The sequence below is a fragment of the Indicator indicator genome, unplaced genomic scaffold (genome assembly GCF_027791375.1).
Source record: "Indicator indicator isolate 239-I01 unplaced genomic scaffold, UM_Iind_1.1 iindUn_scaffold_133, whole genome shotgun sequence".
Taxonomy (NCBI): domain Eukaryota; kingdom Metazoa; phylum Chordata; class Aves; order Piciformes; family Indicatoridae; genus Indicator; species Indicator indicator.
This window is the reverse complement of record NW_026539235.1, coordinates 1-21,578: the sequence shown is the minus strand read 5'-3', so window position 1 is coordinate 21,578 and position 21,578 is coordinate 1. Positions and strand designations below refer to the sequence as shown.

General features: G+C 55.2%; 2 protein-coding genes and 1 non-coding gene across 3 annotated transcripts in view; 1 reads left to right on the top strand and 2 right to left on the bottom strand.

The window, feature by feature from the left end:
* Window positions 1–12,390, bottom strand: part of LOC128980364 (zinc finger protein 850-like) — a 77,471-nt gene extending 65,081 nt beyond the window's left edge. The window contains exon 1 of the mRNA XM_054398832.1: window positions 11,222–12,390. Within this exon, the coding sequence (XP_054254807.1) occupies window positions 11,222–12,390 (1,169 nt within the window). The remainder of the gene's footprint in view (window positions 1–11,221) is intronic.
* On the top strand, window positions 298–1,255 carry LOC128980363 (olfactory receptor 14J1-like). Its single transcript, XM_054398831.1, has one exon. The coding sequence runs from the start codon at window positions 323–325 to the stop codon at window positions 1,253–1,255; it is 933 nt and encodes a 310-aa protein (XP_054254806.1). The 5' UTR covers window positions 298–322.
* A 7,910-nt stretch (window positions 12,391–20,300) lies between the features above and the next one.
* LOC128980366 (U2 spliceosomal RNA) lies at window positions 20,301–20,491 on the bottom strand. The gene has a single exon (XR_008489479.1). It is a non-coding gene; the product is annotated as a U2 spliceosomal RNA (small nuclear RNA).
* Between the last annotated feature and the right edge of the window lie 1,087 nt (window positions 20,492–21,578).

The window sequence follows — 21,578 nt, the reverse complement described above, 5'->3', positions numbered from 1 at the left end:
CTTCCTCTCTTCCCTTCACTCTCTCTGCAGCACTGCAGGGCTGCTCCCTCTTTCTCCACCTCTCCATGGGACTCTTGTTCTCTGCCATTGGGCTCTTGGTCACTTTCTCTTCTGAGCCCACAGGCATCTTCCTGGCAATTCTGTGTCCCTGCTGCATTTGAAGTTGTGATGAACTCTGCCCTGGGTTGGTAGTGATGGCACTGAGCTGATCCATTCCTCCTGCAGCTCAGGGAGGGAGGTTAGGATCAGCCTGAGAGAAGTGTGCCCTAACTTGTCACTGTCCTTCCCTCCTTGCACAGGTCTCCATGGCCAGAGGCAGGCAATGGCCAACAGCAGCTCCATCACCCACTTCCTCCTGCTGCCATTCCCAGGCACGAGGCAGCTGCAGCTGCTGCACTTCTGGCTCTTCCTGGCCATCTACCTGGCTGCCCTGCTGGGCAATGGCCTCATCATCACCACCATAGCCTCTGACCACCACCTCCACACCCCCAGGTACTTCTTCCTCCTCAACCTCTCCATCCTTGACCTGGGTGTCATCTCCACCACTGTGCCCAAGTCCATTGCAGTTTCCCTGTGGGACACCAGGGTCATCTCTTACAGTGGATGTGTTCTCCAGATCTTCCTTTTAGCATTCCTAGTTACAGCAGAGTATTTTCTCCTCACCATCATGGCCTACGATCGCTACGTTGCCATCTGCAGACCCCTGCACTATGAGACCCTCCTGGGCAGCAGAGTTTGTGTCCACCTGGCAGCAGCTGCCTGGGCCTCTGGGGTTCTATTTACTCTGCTGCACACAGCCAATACATTTTCCCTGCCCCTCTGCCAGGGCAATGCTGTGCACCAGTTCTTCTGTGAAATCCCCCAGATCCTCAAGCTCTCCTGCTCCACATCCTACCTCAGGGAGGTTGGCCTTCTTGCTTTTAGTGCTTTTCCATTTGTGGGATGTTTTGTGTTCATTGTGGTGTCCTATGTGCAGATCTTCAGGGCAGTGCTGAGGATCCCCTCTCAGCAGGGACGCCACAAAGCCTTTGCCACCTGCCTGCCTCACCTGGCTGTGGTCTCCCTGTTTCTTAGCACTTTATCTTTTGCCCACCTGAAGCCTCCCTCCATCTCCTCCCATTCCATGGATCTGGTGTTGGCAGTTCTGTACTCAGTGGTGCCTCCAGCAGTGAACCCTCTCATCTACAGCCTGAGGAACCAGGAGCTGAAGGCTGCCCTCAGCAAACTGATCACTGGATGCCTTCAGAAGCAATAAACTCAGTGCAGCCCCATCCTGGCTTCTTGAGTTTTGGCTGCTGCTGGTGGTGTCACCCTTGTGAGAATGTTTTTCCCACACAATTGTCTTTCTTCAGACCATTTCTGGTTCAGTGTTGTCCTGTCTGGTGTTTCCCAGAGACTGCAGACATGAGGAGCTGTGCTCCCTGTGTGTGCAACACAAGACAGGACCCTGCAGGGACTTGTTTCTCTGAGATCCTTCCTCCAAGTCTTCTCTGGAGCTGCAGGGCAGTTCCTGTGTGCAGATGTGGAGGGGCAGAGAGTCCCAGCAGCAGTGCCAGGCAGCCCCAGCACTTGGGCTGTCCTGAGTTGCTCTTTCCTCCCTTCCACACTCCCCTGCTGAGCCTCTGTGTTGAGGCAAGGCCTGAGGGCTCTGGCAGGTTGGGCACCATCCTGCTGCTGCAGTGCTGGCACTGCAGGCAGGGTCAGGCCAGGGGCACTACTGGCATGGGGTTGGCCTCCACAACAATTGTGACCTAAGGAAGGTGATATCAAGGCAGTATCTGAAGGCCTAGCTCCTCCTTGATCATTGCTGTTGAGAACACGCCCAGGAACAGTGTTTGCAGAATCAAACACCAGTGAACAGCTAAACCGTGTGAGTGTGCAGGGCTGGGGCACACAGCAGTGTCCTCACACAGCCAGGCCTCCTGCAAGGGTCCTAAATGACCAGCAGAGAAGGGTCAGGTTTGTGCACTGGACACCCTGGGGAAGCTGTCCCAGGGCACTCACCCTGGCCTAGCCCCTGACAACCACCATTTCCAGCACTGGCCTCTCACTCCAGCTTGCAGAGGATCTTTGTCTCTCCATCGCAAGAAATGGAATGAGTAGGTCAGCAGTGCCTGCTTGCACTGTGCAGAAGAGATGGCAGCATGGACACGGGGTGTGGGGTGAGAGGAGCCTCAGTTAGCACACACACAATCAGCTGTTCCCTGGCATTCCAAGGCACTGGAGGTGTGAGGAGCCTCCCAGCATCTAGCAGGGGCGGCAGCTGATGCTTGGCTGTGGGATCATGTGGTCAGTTGTGTCTCAGGAGCTCTCCAGTCAGTAGGAAGCCAAGGAGTGTGAAGGGGCTGTGAGGTCACTTCTGCCTTGGGAGGCCATTGGCCAAGAGCAGGAACACAGCTGGCAGGGGACTGTGAGGTCAGTTGTGTCTGCAGGAGCTGAGAGGGCAGCCCTGGGCTCCTGGCTGGCAGATTTGCTTTGCAGCTGCCATCTGGCAGCATCTCTGCCAGGCCAGCAGAAGGCACCTGGCTGGCACAGGGACTGGCAGATGCCCTCTGCCAAAGGGCCTGGGCTCACTGCAGGAAGGGGCTCAGGCTTTGGCTGCTCTGTCTCTGCTGCCTCACTACCTGATGGCACAGCAGCAGCTGCAGGGCTTGCTTGTGTCTACCTGAGGAGCTGCAGGGCCAGCAGCCTTGGCAGCTCCTGCTGAGGCCACTTCTGTCTGCTCAGGTGAAAGGCCACAGGAGGCTGATGGGTTGGGTGCCTGCCTGAAGGGTTCTTTCCCTGAGGGTGGAGCTTTCCTTGGAGGTAGGAAGCAGCAGGAGAGAGGAACACTGCCACACAGTGCAGCTTGGCAGGGGGAGACTGGCCATGAGGAGGAAGAAAGCTCTCTCAGATGTTCGTGCTGTGCTGTGAGAAGTTCTCCAGCAGGAGGCTGGGATCAGCTCACCCCTTTGTGTTCCAAGGAGCAGAGTGGGAGTGTGGACAGACGTCAGGGAAGGGATGGCAATGCCAAGGTGGGGAAGTGAGATGAGGGTCTCCAGCCTGCAGGGAAAGAGAAGCAGCTGTAAGTCAGCAGAGGACAACCTGTGCTGGAGATGGCAAAGGGCACTGGCAAGGCTGGCAGGCATCAAGGGAACCCAAGGCTTTGCCTGGTTGGCTATGGGAAGCATCTGCCAGCAAGGCCTGTGAGGAGACCTTGTCCTGAGGCACTGGCAGGGCCTGACTGCCTCTTTCCACAGCCCCAGGAAGGCTGGGGGCTGCCATCCCCTTGTCCTTGCCTCAGCATCACAAACCCCACCCCCACTGCACTTGCAAGAGCCTTGAGCCACACCTGAGGGACAGGAGCTGCCTGCCCAGGGGCTGTGCTCAGCCCTTGGCCTTTCTGCTTCCTAAAGCCAAGCCAGGCTGTGCTGCCCTGCACTTTGCCTTTGTCTTGCTGCACTCCTGGCCTGCAGGGAGCTGCTCTAAGGAGGCCCTGCAGAGCCTTTGTCACTTTCAGTTTAGAGCAGAGGTGAGAAGTCACCAATGATACCAGTCCAGGGGCTCTCATCAGGAGGTCCTGATGAATGCTTAGATGTCCTTCATGTCTGTGTGGGAGCCTGGAGGGTGCTAAATGATGTTGTACCTAGGAACCCTGTGAGAAAGGATGGGAGTTGGTGTTATGAATATGAATTATGAAATATGAATAAAGCAAATAAGATATTAATATTAATTATTTATTGATTAGGAAAATTGCCAAACGCTCACAGTTGTGGGTGTAGGGCTGTAGTATATTTACAATGGCTGTGTGCAGTGGCTGGGCAATAGGAACACTTGAAACAGGATTAAGCAGACTGCCAAACTAACCCTGGGAAAGAGACTCTGGGGTGGGGTTGTGCTGCTTGTCCCCTAGGGGCAGACTCGACAGGACCCTTGCCAAAAGGGCAGCACTTAAGGCAGAGCCTTTCCCCAAGAGGCTTTCTAGAGATCCCCAATTCCTCACAATATTATTGCTGCAGAATTCTCTGCGGGGCTGCACTATAGTCCAGGCTGCACAGAGCAAGGGGAGTTCCACCCCCATGGAGTGCTGCTGCTGCTGGGGCGCTCTCGGGCACCGGCAGGGTTGTGTCACTGTGCCCAGGGCCGGGCTGGCCGTGGCACGCCGGCAGGCGACTCTCCAAGCTTCCCAGGGTTCCAGGCCGTGCCGGGGTTCCAGGCTCTTGGGCTGTAGTCTGTTCCTCTCGGCGCTCTGCGGCCAGGGCTGGCCTTGAGGAGCAGGCGCTGAGGCTGGAAGTGACTTAGCGCTGCAGGGGGACGGCTCTGCGGCTCTTGGCTCCCCCAGGCCTTGTCCCTTCTGCCCAGCAAGACTCTTCTGGCTGCTCCTGGCCTTTCCCCACACAGCCAAGAGCCTGACTGTGCTTTCAGTGCAGCTTACGCCAAGGGCCTTGCGTCTCTCCGGGGAAACTGAGGCACGCCAAGGCTTCTGAGTTGCAAGGCAGGGCAAGGCTCCTGGCTTCTTTGCCTGCATCTTGGGCAGGGCAAATTGCTTACAATTTGCCTTTGCTTTCATCCTTTGCCCCAGGACCAATTTGGCCAATTGGCAACCAAGAGAATGGGATTTAGAGAGGCCGTAACCATATAAGGTCAAGACCTGAGCCTGGTCTAGGTGAAGCATGGGCAGGGCAGTGCCTGTTTACCACAAAGGGAGGACATAGCCCTTGGTTACCAGACTTCCTGATGCCTGTGTTCCTCCGAGCCCTGCAGGAGGGAGGGGCAGAGGGGGATGATGCCTGCACATGCCAGGACTTGTTCTGGCTTTGTGTTGGACCCCTTTGGCCCTACCACCACAGGCAGCAGAGACAAGGCCAGTGAGGAAAGAGTGAGCAGAGCTGGGCTGTTTGGATTGCATGGCACAAGGAGGATCCAAAGGTGTTCCTCAGGGGTCAGGGATGGGACTGGGGCTGTTGAACATCTCAGCTGGTGACAGGGACAGTGGGATAGAGGCACCCTCAGCAAGTTTGTGATGACATGAAGAGGAGTGGTGCCTTCAACATGCTGGAGGGAAGGGATGGCATCCAGAGGGACCTGGGCAGGCTTGGCAGCTGAGTCTGTATGAAATACAACAGCTTCAAGGAGGCCAAGTGGAAGGTCCTGCACCTAGTTTGGGGCAATCCCAAGCACAGATTCATTCTGGGGGGTGAGGGGATGGAGAACAGCCCTGTGGAGAAGGATTTGAAGGCTGTGGTTCAGGAGAAGCTCAACAGGATCCAGCAATGTGCACTCCTAGCTCAGAAGCCAAATGTCTCCTGGGCTGCATCCTCAGTAGTGTGGGCAGCAGGTGGAGGAGGGGATTCTGCCCCTGTGGTCCACTTTGCTGAGATCCCACCTGCAGTGCTGGGTTCAACTCTGGAGTCTTCAGCACAGGAGGGACATGGATCTGTTGGAGCAAGGGCCTGAGAAGGCCACAGCAATGCTGGGAGGCCTCTGCTGTGAGGCCAGGCTGAGACATTTCAGCCTGGAGAAGAGAAGGTTCCAGGGAGAGCTCCTGGTGGCCTTGCAGTGCCTAAAGAGGGCAATCACAAACCTGGGGACAGATGTTAAGCAGGGCTGTTGTGACAGGACAAGAGGTGATGTCTTGAACTAAAAGAGGAGGGATTCAGACTGGAGAGAAGGAAGAAATATTTGCCACTGAGGGTGGTGAGAGCCTGGCCCTGGGTGCCCAGAGACGTAGGAGATGCCACATCTCTGCAACCATTCCAGGTCAGGTTGTTTGGGGCTCTGGGCAACCTGCTCCAGGTGCAGATGTCTCTGCTGACTGCAGAGGCTTGCACTGGATGACCTTGAAAGGTCCCTTCCAGCCCAAACCATTCCATGATTCTATGTTGCCCTCCTCTCCCAGAGGCCATCTGCCCAGCACCCAGAACCAGCAACTCTGGGACATCAGTGCCAGGGCCAAGGGCACTGTCAGCCCTGCAGGCACTGCAGCAGCTGCTGCTCTGCTGCTGCCCAGCCCTCGGTTCCTGCAGCGTCTCTGTGCTGCTGGCAGCAAGGACTTGGCTGCCCCTCCTCATCCTGCTGGCCCTGTGCTGGCACACACATGACACATGGGGCACCTGGGTGTGAGTGGGACCAGGCTGTGGGAGAGAGCTTGGGCAACCCTGAGGGGGTTCCCTGGGAGTGCCTCTTGGCCCCTGTGGCCATACCACAGCTTCTTCACCCACTGTGGCAGCCTCAGCTCCTGGTCAGCTCTGTGCGTTTACAGAAGGATCCCTTTGGTCAGAGATGAATCCCCTTGGGCTCTGCCAGGTCTCAGAGGACAGAGGGGCTCAGGGGGGCTGTGCTTGGCTCTTAGTCATAGAATTAGAGAATCAAGAAGGTTGGAAAAGATCATCAAGTTGAACCATTGACACCACCACGGCCATCAAATCATGTCCCAGAGCCCCATGGCTACACTTCCATTGAACTTCTCCAGGCATTCATTCCAGATTCAGAAGTGCTGAGAGGAGAGAATCTCAGAAGTGCTCTCAGAAGTCCTTTATTACAGCCTGCTCAGAAATCCCCAGTGCTACAGAGTCTCAGAGTGTCCTTAACACAAGGCCCAGAAGCCCTCAGCAGAAGCACCTCACAGAAGTCCCTGGCAGCCCTAACCCCCCAATGGCCTCTACTGCTCCCTAGCAGCTGTTCAAATTCTCTTTCTTACCAATCCCTTAACCAATAAACCCCAGCCACAGCTACAAGCTCAAATCATTGCCCAAGAGGAGCCAGCGTGTCAGAGTGCTCTGCCTCCTGCAGGATGTTCTTGGCACACATGGAATGGTCTTGGCTTTGGCCTTTGCAGCCTCTGATTTGCGGACTGCAGGATCCTGTGCTCTTCACACGTCCCAGCAGCTGCCCTTGGCTGCAGCATCTCCCCTTTCTTTGTGCTTTAGGACACCTTGGACAATTCAGGCAGCCAGGTTCATGCCTTCTGCTTTTTGCACTTTCATAATCACCAACCAACAGATTCATAACAGAAACACAAGCAACAAAGTTATTCCTATCCCTGCAGCTATACAAATCCACCCTCCTAAATTCAGGTCACTAAACCAATTCTTGGGATTTAACCATCTGAGATTATTACTAAAATCATCTCTGATATTCTGGGGAGTTAACACACCCCTGTGTGAACACCTTCCCAGTCACACACTCATTGGCCATTCATGGGATTCAGTCCACATTCAGATGACTTCTGGGGTCCTTTCAATGCCATCAGTCTCAGCTCAGCAGGGCAGTCAATGCCAGCAGCCTCAGCTCAGTTGACTTTCAGCTCCGTGGGCTCTGCCCTCACTGCTCTTGGCCTTCCTTCGGCTCTGGGGTTCCAAGTGGTGCTTCACCTCTGCAGTGATTCCTGCAGTGCCAGCTGAGGCCTTGGCAGGACCCAGTTGCACAACTGATCTCTCCAGCTCAGGCTACCTTTTCACTTTCCTTCCTGCTGTCCCTGAGCATCTGTAGGTGACAAAACACAAGCACAGCCCTTCCCTATGCTAACAAACCTCCTGGCCCTTCCTAGGCTGAATCTTTCTGGGGGATGGATCAGAAAATTCCCCTTTTTTTCTTTTAAGGCAAGAGTTTCAAGGAGCAGGTCTGAAAACTTAATCCTTGAACTCTTGCCAGGGAATTGCAATAACAACTCTTCCTCCTTTTTTTTTTTCTCCTTTTTTTTTTTTCCTCTAAATCTCAACAGAATCCTTACCTTAAAGCACTCTCAGCAATATCAAGAAAAGACCAAACCCATTCTGTAATATCCTTCTTCTAAACTCTTGACTTATGACCTACACCTGAAATTGAGGTCAAAGCAAAAGACTATGTTAAAATCAAACCATTGAATTAACCTCTAAAAAAAGAGCAAAAAACATTTTATATTATAGAGAGATGTTTTGAAATGCTGGCACACAGAAAAAGTCCTAAACCCTTCAGACTAGGAGAGAACTATTGACCTATGAACTGACAAACAAATTCTTCTATTTAAAATGACTCCAAACATCTTTTAATTGAAATTTCTCCAATCACAAAACTTTTTCATTATTTATGATCACCATTACCACTATTTTACTCTTAGCAATTGCTATCACCTCTGTTGTCACTAATGTCTCTCCTCATCCTATTGCTGGTGTCTGTTCTTATTATCTATTGTGATGAGTTCCAATCACTTGATCCTATATTATTCCATTCTACCTTAGATTATTCTATTACTTATGTCCTTTCACTTCTCAGTTATTATTACAATTCCTTCCTACTTATCACCTTTTATTATCATTACTGCTTACCTAACATTCTTTAACTACTTACTACTTATCATAATTACTCATTATTTATTCTTCCTACTCTTCCTATACCTATTGCTTATTCCTATTGCTATTATTACCATTCCTCTGTTCTTCCCTTGCATGTCACCTACCTCCCACTGCAATGTGACCCTTAGGAGTTTTCAGAGAGTATCCAATTGGATCATTTACTACCAGAATAGAACAGGCAAAGTTTTAACATCTCCTACAATCCAAAGCCAACTCCAAAGTCATTCTCCATACCAGGGGCTGCCCCTACAAAATGGGAGCAGAGCTTTGGGAACTTGCAAACAAATTCAGCAATCAGTCTCTTTAAGCACCAAACCTGCTCCTGCAAACTGCAAAACCTGCAAGGGAGGGGGAGAGAGGAGGTGTGGAATGGGGGGGGGGGGCTGGGCTGTGAACAGCTGATGCTGGACACAGCAACCTTCTTGCCCTGTTTGCAATCCGTCGTCTTCACAAAGGCACAGGCCTGCAAGCATTAGAAGGGAGGTCTGCATGGCAGCAATACTGCTCTTGGTTCCACAGCCTCCTTGCCACCAGCTTCCTGGCACCTGGAAAAACAGCCTGGAGTTCCTTTCAAGCAGAGCTGTGCAAAGGGAAGCAGAAGCAGGGCAGCAGGAGGAGCCAAGCCCTGCAATTCTTTGCAGCTGCCACCTGGGCTGCTTTAGCTGCCATTTGGCCTGCTAAGCACTCCTCAACCCATCAATCTTCCTCACACAGGGAAATCTTCTGGAAGCTTCAGGCACTTGGCAGCAGTTGTTTTGTCACACCCTGCTTCTCCTGAGAAAGCCTCAATTCCTGTGCCCTTTTGAAAGACACAGGAGAGATGGAGTGAGCTTAAGAGTAGTGAGGGAGGTGGAGATCTCATGCCAAGGAAGAATCATTTCTTCAGCCACCTCATCCCTTTTCAGCTGCAGTTCCTTTCCCCTTTCTCCAGACAAGCCAGGTGCTGAGAGCCATGGCTAGAAACCCACACTGCAAAATGTCAGCAGGAAGCTCTTTTGCCCCCTGCTAGCACGGAGCCCTGTGCTATTTGAAAAGGATTCCTGTGGCTGCTCAACTGTGCTGTCCAGCAGGGAGATGGTGAAAAACGCCTGCACACTAGGAGTCCTTCTCCACTCTCAGCCACAGATTCCTCACTGGATGTCTTCTTCTCCTGACATCTTCCAGTTAGCCATCCACGCTCGGGCACCAGATGTTGTACCCCAGTATCGGGCTGCTGATGGTGTCGTACCCCCTGAGAACAGGGCGCCATCTGCTGTGACAAATGTAACAAACCCTGGGGGTACAACGAGATTCCAGAAGTGCAGAGGGGAGAGAATCTCAGGAGTCCTCTCACAAGTCCTTAACTACAGCCTTGCAGAATCCCCAGCATGACACAGTCTTAGAGTTTCCTTAATATCACATGGCCCAAAAGTCCTTCACAGAAGTAGCAGCTAAGAGGAAATCCCTAACCGAGTATCTCTTTTCCAAAGTACCTCATTTTGATAGACTTTCTTACCTCTCTCATTCATTCATGGCACCAGCAGAATCCCTAACCCTGTGTATAAACTAAAGCATGCTCCAGTCAAAGGTGCCAGCACCTCTGGCTCATGCAGGATGTTCGTCTTGGCTCACACAGCAAAACAACTTTGCAGCTTGTAGTTGGTCAGCAGAGAATCAGAGGCTCTACACACAGCCAGGCAGCTGCCCTTGTGTGCACAACAGCAGCTGCAACCTAGGAGAGGAGGAGAAGCAGGGAATTCTAAAGCAAGGGATCATCACCACCTGGCATCCAGTGCTGCCTCACCAATGCTAAAGGCTTCCTGCAGTGACGAAGCTCCACACACCCAAGTTGCTCTCACAGCTTTAGAGGTTCCCAGTCCCACATGCACTTGCACTTCCTTAGCTGCTTGCCACTTCCTTGCCCAAGTGTCCTTCTGGGCTTCTCTGCACGTAGAATAGCTCCACACTGAGCTTGTGCTGTGCATAGGGCTCTCTCCACCTGAAGACCATGACATTTGCACACTCACTTTCAGCTTCCAAGGCAGCATCTGGAGCACACAACTTGTGGATTTGTGCAGCAGCTCAGCCAGCTCCAGCTTGCGTAGCAAGAGCTCACGGTTCGGCCAGGCACACTGCTTAGAGCTGCAGAGCTAAGTTCAGAGCCAAGTGTAAGACAGACATCCTGGGGGAGTATTTCTGGGCACTGTGGTAGGGGACAGCATCCTTTCTTGCAGTCATTTAACTCTTTACATTCTTCAAGGTCCGAAAAACTCTCCCTACTTCTGGGTGGGTGGAAAGCTTGAGGGAAGCCCCAGGTCAGCAGGAATCCAGCAGGAACACTGCTGAGCTAGGATGAAGGCTTGTGGAAGTGCCAGGCCAGCTGGAAAGGAGCAGAGCCCATTAGTGGAAAGCTGACAGAAGCTTTCTGAGTGCTTCCAAACACCTCTGTGAGATCCCCAAACACCCTCCATAGGTTCTGAAAATCAATCCTACAAACCTCCAGACCCCCAAACACCTAACTTCCCTTGAGGCCCCCCAAAAAACCCTCTGAGATGTCCCTGAGACCACTCCCACCAATACGCTCTCAAGGCTCTTCTGAGAACCTCACTTTGACCTCCCTGAACTGGGAACACAGCTCCATTCCTGTGCTGACTCAGCACTGTAATTGTTCTCATCAGCACTGATTGGTGTTCAAAAGAGCAGGAGGTGTTTGATGCAGCTGCAGTCCCCAGCCTCTGAGAAATACAGGCTAAAAAGAGAGGATTTTGGTTCAATCTGCTGGAAAGGTCCTTTCAGAGGATCACCCTTAACCCAACAGACCCTGGCTAAATGTATTTGTGCCTCCCCTGAACTGTGGGCTGCTCACTGGTGTGTGTGTGGCGATGCCTGGTTAGATTGGAGCTGGTGCTGAAGCTCTTGCCACAGCACTGGTGAAAGGCTTCTCACCAGCATGCACACGACGGTGCTTGTTGATAGTGGAGCTGTCTGTGAAGCTCTTGCCGCACTCAGCACAGCTGAAAGGCTTCTCACCATTGTGCACATGACGGTGCTTGGTGAGAGTGGAGATGGTTTTGAAGCTCTTGCCACAGTCAGCACAGGTGAACGGCTTCTCACCAGTGTGCACACGATGATGCTTGGTGAGGGTAGAGCTGCAGGTGAAGCTCTTCCCACAGTGGGCACAGCTGTAGGGTTTTTCACCACTGTGGATGAGCTGGTGCTGGATGAACGAAGTGCTCGTGGTGAAGCTCTTGCCGCACTCAGCACAGGGGAACAGCTTCTCTCCGGTGTGGATGCGGCGGTGGATGGTGAGGCTGGAGCTGTGTTTGAAGCTCTTGCCACAGTCAGCACAGGTGAAAGGCCTCTCCCCAGTATGCACACGACGGTGCTGGGTGAGGTTGGACCTTACTGTGAAGTTCTTGCCACAGTCAGCACAGCTGAAAGGCTTCTCACCAGTGTGCACACGACGGTGCTGGTTGAGGTAAGACCTCTGCGTGAAGCTCTGGCCGCAGTGGGCACAGCTGTAGGGTTTGTCACCGCTGTGGATGAGTTGGTGCCGGATGAATAAAGTGCTCGTGGTGAAGCTCTTGCCGCACTCAGCACAGGGGAACAGATTCTCTCGTGTGTGGATGCGGCGGTGGATGGTGAGGCTGGAGCTGTGTTTGAAGCTCTTGCTGCAGTCAGGACAGGTGAAAGACTTCTCACTGGTGTGGGTGAGGCAGTGCTGTATGAGGTCATTGTTCCTGCTGAACCTCTTGCCACAGTCACCACAGATGAAGGGCCGGGTGCCAGGGTGGGGGCAGTGATGCTTCATCAGCTCGGAGCCAGCTGGGAAGCTCTGCCCACACTCAGGGCACTGATTCTGCTGCTCACCTGGCACAGAGGGGCCTGCTGTGCCTTCATCCTCCTTCTCCTCCTCATCCTGGTCACCTTCATTCTCATCTTCCTCCTCCTCCTCATACAAATCATCATCATAGTCATCATTCTCCTCTCTATCCTCCATCTTCTCATCCTCTTCCTTTGGGCTACACTTCTGCTCCTTCATCTTGTTCTCGGGGTAGTTCTCATCCCAGCTATTCTCTGCATCCTTCTGTAAGGCCATGCTGGTCAGGGAAGAGGTCATAGCTGTGGCCTAGGGAAGATGGAAGCACCTAAGCCCAGGGACCTCAAACCTTGACCTGCCTGGGTCATGACAGGCCCTGACTCCCAACACCTCCCAACACACGACACTCAGCTGGGGCAAGGTAAAGAGAGAGGCTCTCAAACCCCCAGTTCCTGCCATGGTGAAAGGTCAGACCTCCAATACCTGTGCTGAGACCTCAGGTTCCTGTGAGCAGTAACCTGAGGCTCCTTGGGACTTATAAGAGGTCTCTTCCCACTCTCCTCGAGCCTGGCAGCAGTGGCAGGTGGTTCCTGGCCCAGGAACCACCTGAGCCTTTCATTTCTCCTTGCTCATACAAAGGAAAACCAGCACTGACCACAGAAGACCAAACCACCTCCAACCTTTTCCTACCCACACGCCACATCCCAACCCCAAACATCACCTCTTGCCACACAACTGACCCACACATGCCTGGGAGATCCCCAGATTCCCACCACAGCTTATGTCCTTTGGAGACACTGGAGGAGTGAAACGGGGTGAACAGGAGGGGCTGGAGGAGGTTAGGAGCTGCCCCAGGCATCAGCAATGGGCTGGGGTCCTGCTCTTGCCCCACTCTGCCTTCTTTCCCTGCTGGGCTGCTCCAAGGGGCAGATCTATGATGTAGTTTCCATCACAGAAACATGGTGGGACGATTCTCACAATTGGAGTACTGCACTGGGGGGTTATAAGCTCTTTAGGAGAGACAGGCAAGGGAGAAGAGGAGGAGGGGTGGCCCTGTATATTAGGGAATCCTTTGATGCCTCAGAACTTGAGGTTGCAGATGAAAGGGTTGAATGCTTGTGGGTTAAAATCAGAGGGAGGCCACACAAAACTGACATCCTGGTTGGAGTCTGTTATAGACCACCCAACCAGGACGAGGAGCCCAATGAGATACTCTATAAGCAGCTGGAAGCTGTCTCAAGATGATCAGACCTTGTCCTTGTGGGGGACTTTAACCTACCAGACATCTGCTGGGAACTTAATTCAGCAGAGAGGAGACAGTCCAGAAGGTTCCTAGAGTGCATGGATGACAACTTCCTGATGCAGCTCTTAGGTGAACCTACCAGGGGTAAGGCTCTGCTTGATCTGCTGTTCTCAAATAGAGAAGGGCTGGTGGGAGATGTGATGGTCGGAGGCTGTCTAGGGTGCAGTGACCATGAGATAGTGGAGTTTTCAATATGCAGGGAGATAGAGAGGAGCAGTAACAGAACCCTCACTTTGGACTTCCGGAGGGCAAACTTCAGGTTGTTCAGGCAACTTATTCGGAAAGTTCCCTGGGTAACAGCCCTTAAGAAGAAAGGGGTCCAGGATGGTTGGACCTACTTCAAACAGGAGCTCCTAAAGGCACAGGAACTGGCAGTTCCCACATGCCGTAAGACGAGCCGGCAGGGAAGACGACCGGCCTGGATGAGCAAGCAGCTCCTGAAGGATTTAAGGGAAAAAAAGAGGGTTTATCACCTTTGGAAAGGGGGGAGGCAACTAGTGATATGTTTAAGGATGTTGTTAGATCATGTAGAAGAAAAATTAGAGAGGCAAAAGCACAGTTAGAAATTAAACTGGCCGCTTCTGTGAAGGACAACAAAAAGCATTTTTATAAATATATTAATGCTAAAAAGAGGGGCAAGAGGAGCCTCCACTCTTTATTGGACGTGGAGGGTAACATTGTAACTAAGGATGAGGAGAAGGCTGAGATTCTAAATACCTTCTTTGCCTCCATTTTCAACAGTAAGGCAGGAGGACTTCAGGATAACTGGCCTCCTGAGCTGGTCGATGGGGTCAAGGAGCAGTGTTGTACTCCTGAAATCCATGTGGAATTAGTTCGAGACTTGTTGAGTCACTTGGATATTCACAAGTCCATGGGACCTGATGGGATTCATCCTAGGGTGCTGAAAGAGCTGGCAGATGAGCTGGCCAAGCCTCTCTCCATCATTTTCCACCAGTCCTGGCTCACTGGAGAGGTCCCAGAAGACTGGAAACTGGCCAATGTGATGCCCATCCACAAGAATAGACAGACAGAAGAACCTGGGAACTACAGGCCTGTCAGCCTGACCTCAGTGCCAGGGAAAATCATGGAGCAGATTGTCTTGGGGGCAATCACTGCGCACCTGAAGGATGGCCAAGGAATCAGGCCCAGCCAACATGGATTTAGGAAGGGCAGGTCCTGCCTCACCAACCTGATCTCCTTCTATGATCAGGTGACCAGCCTGGTGGACGTAGGAAAGGCTGTGGATGTAGTCTACCTGGACTTCAGCAAGGCCTTTGACACTGTCCCCCACAGCAAACTCCTGGCCAAGCTGTCAGCCTGTGGCTTGGACAGCAGCACTCTGCGCTGGGTTAGGAACTGGCTGGAGGGCCGAGCCCAGAGAGTGGTGGTGAATGGTGCCACATCCAGCTGGCAGCCTGTCACTAGTGGTGTCCCCCAGGGATCAGTGCTGGGCCCCATCCTGTTCAATCTCTTTATTGATGATCTGGATGAGGGGATTGAGTCCATCATCAGTAAATTTGCAGATGACACCAAGCTGGGAGCAGGTGTTGATCTGTTAGAAGGTAGAAGGGCTCTGCAGAGGGACCTTGAGAGGCTGGACAGATGGGCAGAGTCCAACAGGATGGCATTCAACAAATCCAAGTGCTGGGTGCTGCACTTTGGCCACAACAACCCCATGCAGAGCTACAGGCTGGGGTCAGAGTGGCTGGAGAGCAGCCAGGTGGAAAGGGACCTGGGGGTACTGGTTGACAGGCTGCCTGAACATGAGCCAGCAGTGTGCCCAGGTGGCCAAGAGAGCCAATGGCATCCTGGCCTGCATCAGGAATAGTGTGGCCAGCAGGAGCAGGGAGGTCATTGTACCCCTGTACACAGCACTGGTTAGGCCACACCTTGAGTACTGTGTCCAGTTCTGGGCCCCTCAGTTTAGGAAAGATGTTGAATTGCTGGAGCATGTCCAGAGAAGGGCAACGAGGCTGGGGAGAGGCCTTGAGCACAAGCCCTATGAGGAGAGGCTGAGGGAGCTGGGACTGTTTAGCCTGGAGAAGAGGAGGCTCAGGGGAGACCTCATTGCTGTCTACAACTACCTGAAGGGAGGTTGTAGCCAGGAGGGGTTTGGTCTCTTCTCCCAGGCAGCCAGCACCAGAACAAGAGGACACAGTCTCAAGCTGTGCAGGGGAGGTTTTAGGCTGGAGGTGAGGAGAAAGTTCTTCCCAGAGAGAGTGGTTGGCCATTGGAATGGGCTGCCCAGGGAGGTGGTGGAGTCACCATCCCTGGAGGTGTTCAAGAGGGGATTGGACATGGCACTTGGTGCCATGGTTTAGATAGTCATGAGGTGTAGGCTGACAGGTTGGACTCGATGATCTTTGAGGTCTCTTCCATCCTTCTTGATTCTATGATTCTAAGCTCAGGCTCAGCACAGCACCTACGGCTGCCACCCCCACGGCACCCAGGGCACAGCCTGGCCTGGGCTCCCCCCCTGGGCCTGGCCCTCAGCCCAGACGCTGCCCTTTAGCACAGCAGCCGCCCGGCACCTGCCAGCACAAAGCCTCCAAACCCCCAGGGCTCCCCCACAGCCCCCCACAGGAGCCTCTGCTGCAATCCAGTCCCCACGCTGCCCCCGACCTCTCCTTGCCACAGCAGCCCCCAGAGCGCCGCTGCCAGCTCAGCACTGCTGCCAGGGCAGCAGTCAGCAGAGGGACACAGGGCCAGGGACACAGGGCCAGGGCCAGCCCCTGCAGGGGCACCAATGGCCTCCGGCTGCAACACAGCAGCAGCCAAAGGGGGCCTGAGGCTGCCCCTAGCAGGGGGATTCGGCAGGACAGCAACACAAGGAAACCCCAAACACACCGACCCCTCCCCAGACCCACAGACCACCCCCAGCCCCAAGGATGGGTCCCCAGAACCCTCCTGACCCCATCAGAACCCCATAGGTGCCCCCCCCCCGATAGAACCAAGGACCCCAATCCATAGACCACCTCCAGCCGCACACATCTCCCACGGAACCACACAGACCCCTCCCACAACAGCACGGACACCACCCACCGACCCTACACAACACCCCCGTACTCCACACACCCCCTCGCATATCCCCATCAGCGCCCAACCCAAACCCCACCGGTTTCTCCTTGATCCCTGCACAGGTTCCCCGTAGCCCTACCGACCCCTACCCCACAAACCCTTCCCCAACCCAACCGACCCTACCGAACCTCCAACCAAACAGAAGTCCCCCGCAGCCCCCAGACCATTCCCTCATCCCGAACCCACGACGTAACCCTCACCCCCCGGGGATTCCGATCCCCACCTCACGATCCCTTCCACAGCCCCACAGACTCCCTCACCCCACCTGCAGCCGGCACAAAGGGGACGCAGAGCAGGAGGACGACCAAGAGCTCAGCGCACAGGAAGCTGCTGACCGCCGGCCCCGGCAGGCTCCTGCCGACCACACAGCGCTGGGAGGGAGACCCTGGACCGGACCCTCCGCAGACGGTGGCCTCGCAGGAGCCGAGCGGACGCCAGGGCTGGGTCCGGAATAGGAAGTCCCGCCCACGCCTGGGCAGACAGAGCCAATCAGAGGCGCCGGCAGCGCGGCAGCTCCTCCCCCTGGGCGCTGCCGAGGCACAGCGAGGAGCTGCCACTGCCGGCCGCGGCCGCCATTGTTCCTGCCCCGTGGGGAGCGGCAGCAGTTGCGGAGCGCGGGAGAAGTGCCGGAGGTGCTGGCGGGCGAGCGGCAGCTGCCGGCTCGTGAGCTGCGGCGGGGCGGGAGGGGCTGAGGGGGCCGGGGAGCGCTGAGGGCGGCGGCAGCGCAGCGGGGAAGGGTCTGGGCGGGCCCCGGGGCATGCTGAGAGCCGGGGAGCGTTTAGTTGCTGGCCCCGGGGCTGCGCGGCCCAGGACAAGCTCAGGCTTTAGGTTTTCCTTCCTTTTTGTTGGAGTTTTTCCCTGCTTCCCAGCAGGTCGCCATTGCCTGCTTTGGAACACCTTGGCTTTGTCTCCAGACCTAGCAGCCTCTGGCTGCTCCTCTCCCCTGTATTGCTGCTTTGAGCTTCAGGGAGCAAAAGCTGAGCTGGCTTTCAACAGCCTCCTTGTCTCCTGAGCCACCTCTGCCATTGTGTTTCTCTCCACCTGTTGTATCTACCTGCCTGAAACACTGCTGCTCAGCTCATCCCTGGTAGAGAGGCAACCTGCTGAGAGACAGCTTGTGCTGAGCAGATGGTTCCAGAGGGCTTGGATTGCTGAGGGAACTTTCTCAGGCTTGGCTTTGCTTTGCTTCCCAACAGCAACAATTCTTCTGTGGCTGTGTGCAGCCAGTTGTGGAAGGAGAGCAGGGGGGAGATGGTGCCATGGAGCTGTGAGCTGCAGCTGCAGAGAGCAGGGGAGAAGTCTGATGCAAGGAGCAGTGCTGTAAGCCCCAGGTGGGCAATGAGAGGCATGGGGAGGTTGGGAGGGTGAGGAGCAAAGTTGTGCATAGAGTGTCAGGCCTCCAGGGACAGCTTCTGCTCCCAGTGCAGACCTGCTGAGGAGACAGCCTGGATCAGTATCACCTGGGGGATGCTGCTGTCACCTCTCCTCTGTCTCAGACATAATAAAATGTTTTCCCTTTGCCATGCAAACTGAGCTGTGTTAGCTGCAGTTTGACATCCTGAAGAGAACTGCAGAAAGAGAAAAACTCCTGAGGGCACCTGGGGCTCATTGCATGAACCTCAGGAACTGCCAGGAGACTGAAGAACCCTCTCAAGAAGTCAGAAACAAAACTCAGAGTAGCTTGAAGCATTGATTGGCTTCACTGAGGCTGAAGCCTCTCCAGGGACTCGTTGGAGCAGCTCAGTGGAGGCCACAACTGCAGGGAGCCAAAGGCAAAGTGCAGGGCAGCAAACCCTGGGCTTGGTTTTTGGAGCACAAAGGCCAAGGCCTGAGCACAGCCCCTGGGCAGGCAGATCCTGTCCCTCAGGTGTGGGCCAAGGCTCTGCAGGTGCTGTGGGCTGTGCTCTGTGTGATGCTGAGGGAAGGACAAGGGGATGGCAGCCCCCAGCCTGCCTGGAGCTGTGCCAGGAGGCGATGAAGCACAGAATCACAGAATTAAGCAGGTTGGAAAAGATCTCAGAGACCCTCAAGTCCAACCTATCCCCCAACACCATCTCATCAACTAAACCATGGCACTGAGTGCCTCATCCAGTCTCTTTTTAAACACTTCCAGGGATGGTGACTCCACCACCTGCCTGGGCAGCACATCCCAATGGCCAATCTCTCTTGCTGTGAAGAATTTCTTCCTAAGATCCAGCCCAAACCTCCCCTGGAGCAGCTTGAGACTGTGTCCTCTCCTTCTGTCACTGGTTGCCTGGGAGAAGAGTCCAACCCCACCTGGCTACAGCCTCCCTTCAGGTAGTTGTACTCAGCAATGAGGTCTCCCCTGAGCCTCCTCTTCTCCAGGCTAAACCTCCCCAGCTCCTTCAGCCTCTCCTCACAGGGCTGTGCTCCAGACCCTCCCCAGCTTTGTTGCCCTTCTCTGGACACGTTCCAGCATCTCAACATCTTTCTTGAACTGAGGGGCCCAGAACTGAACACAGGACACAAGGTGTGGCCTACCCAGTGCTGAGTACAGGACAGGATGACTGCTGAGTACAGGACAGGATGAGGAATAGTGTGGCTCCTGCTGGCCACACTATTCCTGATGCAGGCCAGGATGCCATTGGCCTTCTTGGCCACCTGGGCACACTGCTGGCTCCTGTTCAGCTGCTGTCAACCAGTCCCCCCAGGTCCCTTTCTGCCTGGCTGCTCTCCAGCCACTCTGTCCCCAGCCTGTAGCACTGCATGGGGTTGTTGTGGCCAATGTGTAGAACCTGGCACTTAGCTTTGTTCAATCTCATGCCCTTGGACTCTGCCCATCTGTCCAGCCTGGCAAGGTCCCTCTGCAGAGCCTCCTACCCTCTAACAGATCAGCTCCTGATCCCAGCTTGGTGTCATCTGCAAACTGACTGTGATGGACTCAGTCCCCTCATCCAGATCATCAATAAAGATATTGACCAGGATGGGGCCCAACACTGATCCCTGAGGCTCCCCCAGTGTCTTAGGCCCAGGTCTCCTCACAGGCCTTGGTGGCAGATGGTTGCCATAGCCACGGGGCAAAGCCTTTGGTTCTCTTGATGACTGCCAGCCTTGCCAGTGCCCTTTGCCATCTCCAGCACAGGTTGTCCTACTCTGTCCCAGAGCTGCTGCTGTCTCCCTGCAGGCTCCAAACTCCATCTGCTGTCTTCACCTTGCACTGCATGGCCACGCCCCATCCCTGCCGCTCTCGAGTGCCATTGGTCTCTCATTAGCATAGCTCCTCCCCTCCACTCCCCCTCCCCTTCACTCCTCCCCTTCACTCCTCCCCAGAGCCCAAATGCGTCCCCCCCTCCCCTCCACTGTTCTCGCAACAGGTGACAGAGAAATGACTCCAGCTGCTGGCTGCGCCCTGGGTGGAGCACTCTGCCTCTGCCTGGCTTGAGGAGGAGGGGAACTGAAGGCAGAAATCCAGGCAGGGGGCAAGGAAAGGGAAGGAGACTTTGGCTCCAGTTCTTCAGCAAGCCCCAAATCCACCTTTTTTCACCATAGAATTTCTATAAGCTCAGCTCAGGAGGGTTTGAAGTATCTCCAGGAGGCTTTGAGGGATCTAAAGGAGGGTTTGAGGAGGTCTAGAGAGGGTTTGAGGGACCTTAGGCAGGGTTTCAATGACCTAAGGAGGGTTCAAGGCAGATAAGGAGGCTTTGAAGTATGCTAGGATGATGTGAGCGAGCTAAAGGAGAGTTTGAGGGTCCTCAGAGGGGTCTAAGAGAGCTTGAATGAGTGAAGAAGGGAAGGAAGGGAAGACAGAGAACAGAAAGTTCTGTCGTTAACCAGCAAAGGTCCCCGGGGGGGGTGCACCGTTCCCGGAGGCACTGCAATACCAGGATGATGCGCGGAGCGGAGAGAGCAAGCTCCGGATCCAACTCCCACGCCCAAAAATCCGTTTAATAGACAGTCCTCTGATCGAGGACGTATCAGATATTAAACTGATAAGAACAGATACTACACTTGATCTTAGCCAAAAGGCCGAGAAGCGATCCCGATTCACCCCGCCCACACACACCCATGCCCCGCGGGGCTCCCCGAGGCCACGGTCAGGGCCGTGCCGCCCGCAGCCGCCTCCCGGATGCGCTCCCCGCCCGGCCCGCACGGTCCCGCTTGGTTTCGCGGCCACCGACCTCCGATCAAGTCCCCGCGGGGTGCCCCGGGCACGGTGTCCCGGCATGCCTCGCGTCCCTCATTACCATGACCCCGACCGCACTCGGCATTCCCCAGCCTTTGTCTTGCCTCCCGGCCAATGGCATCGTACACCCCGCCCCCTTTCCTGCAAGCCCTGCCTATCTCTCATCCCACCCTCCTTGATTGGCAGGGCTCAGCGAGGCCTCCTGGTGTCCCCCTCAGCCCCTCCCGCCCCGCCGCAGCTCACGAGCCGGCAGCTGCCGCTCGCCCGCCAGCACCTCCGGCACTTCTCCCGCGCTCCGCAACTGCTGCCGCTCCCCACGGGGCAGGAACAATGGCGGCCGCGGCCGGCAGTGGCAGCTCCTCGCTGTGCCTCGGCAGCGCCCAGGGGGAGGAGCTGCCGCGCTGCCGGCCCCTCTGATTGGCTGTGTCTGCCCAGGCGTGGGCGGGACTTCGTCTTGCAGCCCGCCCCCTGCTTCCGCTGCCAGTCCGCGGTGTCCGCAGCAGGCGGAGGGTCCGGTCCAGGGTCTCCCTCCCAGCGCTGTGTGGTCGGCAGGAGCCTGCCGGGGCCGGCGGTCAGCAGCTTCCTGTGCGCTGAGCTCTTGGTCGTCCTCCTGCTCTGCGTCCCCTTTGTGCCGGCTGCAGGTGGGGTGAGGGAATGTATGGGGTCTTGCAGGCCTGGTCCTTGGGGCAGGGGGGGCAGGGGTAGGGTTGTGGGGGGGTGTGGGGTTGGGCTTGGGTTCCCTTGGGGCTGAGGGTTGTAATCTGGATCCTTTGGGAGTCTGGGAGGAAAGCTGTGGCTGGGCTGAGGGTCCCCTGGGGCTGAGGGGGATCTTGGGGCTGGGCTTGGGATCCTGTGGGGCAGGGTAGGGTCTGTGGGGGTCTGTAGTGTTTGGGGCGTGGGTGGGACCTGGCTGCTGTGGCCTCCCACAGCCTCCTGTGGTGC

What these genes read in the sequence shown, in the direction of transcription:
- LOC128980363 (XM_054398831.1), top strand. Translation starts at nt 323, where the DNA reads ATGGCCAACAGCAGCTCCATCACCCACTTCCTCCTGCTGCCATTCCCA.